This window comes from Quercus suber, unplaced genomic scaffold (assembly GCF_002906115.3).
Source record: "Quercus suber isolate HL8 unplaced genomic scaffold, Cork oak 2.0 scaffold_129, whole genome shotgun sequence".
In the NCBI taxonomy this organism is placed as follows: Eukaryota; Viridiplantae; Streptophyta; class Magnoliopsida; order Fagales; family Fagaceae; genus Quercus; species Quercus suber.
Window position 1 is genome coordinate 1,069,936 of NW_027069592.1, and position 6,246 is coordinate 1,076,181.

At 40.5% G+C, this 6,246-nt stretch overlaps 1 protein-coding gene across 1 annotated transcript; it reads left to right on the plus strand.

The window, feature by feature from the left end:
- Positions 1–4,971: 4,971 nt before the first annotated feature.
- On the plus strand, positions 4,972–5,748 carry LOC136068686 (uncharacterized). The gene has a single exon (XM_065776146.1). The coding sequence runs from the start codon at positions 4,972–4,974 to the stop codon at positions 5,746–5,748; it is 777 nt and encodes a 258-aa protein (XP_065632218.1).
- Positions 5,749–6,246: the final 498 nt, after the last annotated feature.

Sequence of the window (6,246 nt, forward strand, 5' to 3'; positions counted from 1 at the left end):
ATGAAATTTGAAATATCCATTTGGTGTTACGATCGATGGTATGTAGCTTTTAGGAAAAAATATGTAGTAATGGTAAATTAAACAATAATACTATTCAACTACTCAGATTTATCACGATATGAGAAGAACATAAATGCCTTATGACCCCTTTGTTCCTTATGTTACAGTTGATTTTCAATTCAAATGATTTAGATGGCCTAATTATTAGGGCATATGCTCCATAAACTTTCAAAAGATTAGAAACATTAGTTTCATAGACCGACCAAATATTAGTTTCTATCACACTACTTTTAAGGAACAAGGTAAAACTTAGAGGAGTCGATCCCTATAAAGCAAATTATTGTAGAATTTATTTTACTGTTAATTTATTTTTCATATTAATTGCTCAATAGAATCCACGGCCCATACAAAATTTAAACCGTTGGAATTAAGAAGAATAGATTTCTAAATATATAAATAGAATAGTTTTTGTAATCACTGCACATGAGGAGAAAAAAAATCAAATGAAAAGATAATGTATCAAGTTTAAAAGGAATTTCATTGAACAAATGTCATGTTGTACAAAAATAACATATATAGAAGAACTAAATAGGTGAATTCAAAGCAATCCAAACAAAGAATTTAAAGAAAAACACATGTAATAAAACTAAAAATTAAAGAGAAAACAAAACTTAAATCACATTAGCACAATATAAAGTTCAAAAGAACACAAAAATTATCAACCTAAAGCAAAGATGCAAGAAAAATAAATAATAAAAAAAATCACCAAAAAATTGAGAGAGAGAAAGTGAGAGAGAGAACCTTTTTTATGAGGGAAAAGTATGTAAAGAATGGAAGAGAAAATGAAAAATTTATAGTAAGAGTGTGTGAATAAGAAAGGACAAAAAGAAAAAAAAAAAAAAAAAAAAGGAAGATGAAAGGAAAGATTGAAAGTTCAAATAGCGTTGAAAACACTATGAACGTTTAAACCCCCAAACAACAAATTACAAATTCAAGCTTTATATCAAACAATGTATGTGCAGAAAATGATAACAAGCTTATAACAGAATTGATAAACAATCTAAACCATAAATAATCACAATCACAGCAGTAATTAAATGGTAAAGATAAAGGGAAGAGAGATGCAAACACAAGGATAACACACGATGTAGGAAACCGAAGCCCTCGGCGTAAAACCTCTCCGCCGCCCTCCAAGCGGTCAATAATCCACTAGAAAATGTAGTTGGGATACATGAACAGCAATAGATCCTCCAAGCCTAATCTACCCAGGTACCTAAGCCCTCCAAGCTTCTTGCTCCAACGAGGTTGCGCCGAACCTTTTTCTTTTCTAGCTTACCGAATTCCACTATAAACCATAGCATCAACCAATAATCATTGGTCCCTTCCAAACTGCTTCCCTTAGCACCAAAAGAACCTTCTCACAATTGTGGGTATGGTGGGAAAAGGATTTGATCAAGAACCTCTCAAAGATGTATCAATAGAGATGAAGAGAGTAAAAGAATTTGAATAGTCTTTTAGGTGAAGATTGTGGATGAGGCAATCTTGTTTTCTCTAGGGTTTTTCTCTCAAAATTCTCTCTAGAAGCTCTCTACATTTTGTGGGAATGAGAGGTATTTATTCTAGAGTGAGAATGGAATGTGAAACGTCAGTTTTTCCCAAACAGAGTGTTCTAGCAACTTGACCTCACGACTGGGTTGAGTCGCGAGTTCAAGCCGCGAGCTAACGGCCTAGCCAACCTGTGACTTTTTGTTCTATAGTGCAACAACTGGTGCGACTCTTTAGCTTTTGGCATGCTTGGCACGTGTGCAACTTCTAGCAACTTGCAAGCCGCGAGCCACCCGCGAGATCGAGTCACGAGTTCCTATTTCTTTGCACAATCTTGAGCAGTTCTTCACACTCTCTCACTCACTACCCTTACAAGATTCCCACCAAAATACAGGGTTACTATATGCTAAAATAAAAACAAATTTGGCACGGAATAAAGCCAACAAGATAGTGAATTAAATTCGATGAGCTCGATGTCTTTCCAAATTTATTACCGAACCGATAGAGGTCGGTTTTCTCATAATTAGAACTGATGTATACCGCTTAGGGTCGGTTTTTCGACATATAGCGGTGCAGTTTTTTGCAGTCGATTTACTCGGTTTGGTCGGTTTGAAACTTTTTTTTTTTTTTTTCACAACAGCCTACCATACACAAAAACATATTCCAACTCATACTTATACAAATTATACTCAGTTACTCATTACTCAATTAGGCAATCAGGTCCAACAATGAAAAAGCCAATACAATAAGAAAACCCCAAATTTAACTTAATAACTAAATAAAATAAATAAATAAACAAAAATATGAGTAAAAGGTATAGTTCACAGATGCCAAAAATCAAATTGCTAAAAAATGCCAAGAACAAAAAACGTTAGATAGATCATAGTTCACAGATGGACTTGGATAGTTGGACTCAAAGTGAGAGAGAGAATCTTTAAAACGACATGGTGAGATATGGAGAGTGGAGACATGGAGTTACCGGTGGAGTGGTTGGTGGCAACGAGGCGGCCAGCCAGTGACTGGTGAGGCGATGAAAGAGAAACATGTCAGACAATGACTAAGGAGAGCCATCACCCAGCAAAGCCCAGAGGTGAAAGAGAGGCTGAGAGAGTTAAGGAGGAAGACTGAGAAAATAATGAATTTATACCTGGGAGTTAGGGTTAGGATTGTGCACAAAACATCGTTGTTTTCAATATATATACATATATATATATATATATATATATATATATATATATATGTATATATTTTTTTTAAACTAAGTGAAATGATGTCGTTCCGATATATATATATATATATATATTAGATTTATCGGTTGGTTCTGTTTTTTGAATCGGTTTCAGACTTGCGTTTTGACTTTTGTACCGCACCGACATCAGAACTAGGGTTCCCCTCCATTCACTGGCCTCAACTCCATCGGTCGGCTCCAGCGGCAGTGCAGCATTGTCGGTGCTAGTTGGTTTGTGCACACTCCTAGTGGGGAGATGAAAAGGTAAGGGACAAAGAAAGGTTAGAGAAAATGTAAATATTTTTTTAAAAAAATCAGTAAATGTCAAAAAAAATTATAGAAAAATTGGAAAGAAAAATAATAATAACATGGACGCTGATATGACTCAACTGAAACGTAACAACAATAAATGCTACGCTTCAGCTTTTAGATATATATAGATTTTTCACTTTTAAAAAAAAAAATCGTTAATTTTTTTCGCCCATCATGCAAATTTGCGCCTAGTAAAAGATAGTACTTGGAACCTTATAGGCACATGGTGAAGTCCTTACATCGGAAGAAAATGACAATTTAGATGTAGACCCTTCCCTAAAGGAGATGCATTTTCATGACCCTTTCCTAAAGGAGATGCACTTCTAAAAGGCATGGTCTTTTGCATTCCATGTTCATTGATAGACTTATATGAATTAATACACCTAACTCAGAGTTGAAATAAAAAGGTGTCCTAAACACTGACGCCAAATGGAAGGTGTAAGTTTGAGTTATCCACACAAAAAAAAAAACAAAAAACAATTATTGCAACAGAAGCCTTGGAGAAGGAGACCCAAACAAATAGGATAGACGTTAATTCCATTCTTGCCATGGAAAGTGTATTCCACGTGTTTAGGTCCTTAACGAAAAAATTAGAATCAGTAAAGATAAAGGCATAATTATAATTACGAGCAAAACGATTTATTGATAAAATGTCAGTAGAAGAAAAAGATGGGTAAATAATATAGTTTGATTCAGATAGAAATGAGTAAATATATGTGTAAAATCGAGGACCATATGTTTGAGATATGCAAATCTAAGAAATTTCCAAAAGTAACCTTGTCCCCATGGTATTCACTGTTGAAAGGGGGAAAATATCTCTTAAAGCCCGAATAAACGGATCCATCATTTGCACGGGCTCCCTGTGGACGGACCTGACGTGAACGGGCCGGATATGGAATGGGTGAAGAATATTGGGCTAATTATCCATGGACCTGCTGAGCCCCTGATGAAGGATGTTTTAACCCATTCTCATAAAAGCCCAAATAGGTTCCTTGCGCTAGTAGGACTCTGGAAATCTTGTATAATTGGTAAAAATCTTCCGCATAAAGAGGAGACCTATTCATCACGTTTAGGATTCTACAAGAGAAGTCCTATAAGGAAAAGACTTCCGCGCCAAGGAAGGAATGTCAACCTCAAGCCACTATAAAAGCCCCAATACCCTCACAAGCCGAGGTACGCATAATTAACCCTCTCTAGCACTCTAGAGTTGTGAGCATACTTTCTAACTTGACCTTCGGAGGGTATTTGGCCGGCACCACACCGGTGATCTCTGTTAGGTCCTCTTTTCTCTGTGCAGGTGTAGTTTCGAGGGTGCGAGCATTGTGCAACTCACTGTTGATATTTTAGGCATCATCAGTTGGCGCCGTCTGTGGGAAACGCTTTTAAGTGATTAAGCCACACTATCGTTACCCGGACTAAAGGGTTGCATGGTACTCACTCGCTCAATGGCAACTACTAATGACGTACAAGGAGAGGAACCACCCACGACTGCCCTCGAGAGACAAGTTCAAACTCTCGGTACTGCCGTGGAGCGTCTCACCAAACAGAACCTCGACTTGGAAGAACAGCTACGCCAGAAGAATGCAGCACTAAATAACCGACCAGAAGATCAGGAAGGGACTAGCGCTCCAAACAGGAATCAGGAGAGACCTGAGGGCAGCCACGCCCCAAGCAGACCGGAGAGGCAGCACGTGAGCATGCCATCCCTCACGGATGCGACTCCACCACATATAGCCGCCGAGATGCAGGCAATGAGGGAACAAATGGAGGTCATGATGAACGCCCTCAAGGGGCGAGTCTCCAGTGACCTTGACGATCTGGTCAATCGTACCGATTCACCCTTCACTGCGGCCGTGAACTCCTTCCCCCTACCCCACAAGTTTCGCATGCCGAATATAAATAGCTATGACGGGATGAAGGATCCTCTTGATCACCTGGAAACTTTCAAAACCCTGATGCATCTGCAGGGGGTACCGGACGAAATCATGTGCAGGGCCTTTCCAACTACACTGAAGGGTTCTGCAAGGATTTGGTTCAGTTGGCTGACACCGAACTCAATCAGCACTTTCAAGGAACTAAGCGCTCAGTTCACTTCGCACTTCATAGGGGGACACCGGTACAAGAAGTCTACAGCATGCCTGATGAGCATCAGGCAGAGAGAGGACGAGACGCTAAGATCTTACATAACCCGCTTCAATAAGGAAGCCCTCTCAATTGACGAAGCGGACGACAAGATACTGGTGGCAGCTTTCACGAACGGATTGCGAGAGGGCAAGTTTTTGTTCTCGCTATACAAAAACGACCCCAAAACCATGTCAGAAGTACTCTACAGGGCCACCAAATACATGAACGCGGAAGACGCGCTGCTTGCGCGAGAGGAAAAGCCCAAGAAGAGAGAACGTCAGGCGGACATGCGCCAGGACCAAGGGCCGAAAAGACAAAGGACCGGGGACAGAAGGGACGACAGACGCCCGAAACCCCCGATTGGAAGGTTCACAAGTTTCACTCCCCTTAACGCCCCGATTGACCAAGTCTTGATGCAAATCAAAGATGAGGAGAAGCTGACATTCCCGGGAAAACTGAAGAGCGACCCAAGCAAACGGTCACGAGACAAGTATTGTCGTTTCCACCGAGACCATGGCCACGACACGGCCGAATGCTAGGACCTAAAGCACCAGATTGAAGCTCTTATTAGACAAGGGAAGTTGCAGAAATTCATTAACAAAGAGAAAACGGACCATAATCGCCAAGAGCCAGCCCTTCGGAGGGATAACGAGCGTCCGAGACCCCCCATGGGAGACATAAGGATGATAGTGGGGGGAACCGCATCTACTGGTTCTTCCAAAAAGGCTCGAAAGATGTACCTAAGATCGGTCTTGAACGTCCACATGACGGGCTCGAGGCACAACACCACACTGGTGGAGAGCCCTGTTATAGGATTCACCGAAGAAGATGCAAGGAGGCTTCATCATCCGCACGATGATGCGCTGGTCGTCAGCATACGTGTGGGGGACTACAACGTCCATCGAGTGCTAATCGACAACGGCAGCTCAGCAGACATTCTATACTATCCAGCATTCCAGCAAATGGGGATAGACAGAGCACGATTGGTCATTATACCTGGGTACTAGACAGAACCAAGGTATTGCATGGTCCTCGGA

What these genes read in the sequence shown, in the direction of transcription:
- LOC136068686 (XM_065776146.1), top strand. Translation starts at nt 4,972, where the DNA reads ATGCCGAATATAAATAGCTATGACGGGATGAAGGATCCTCTTGATCAC.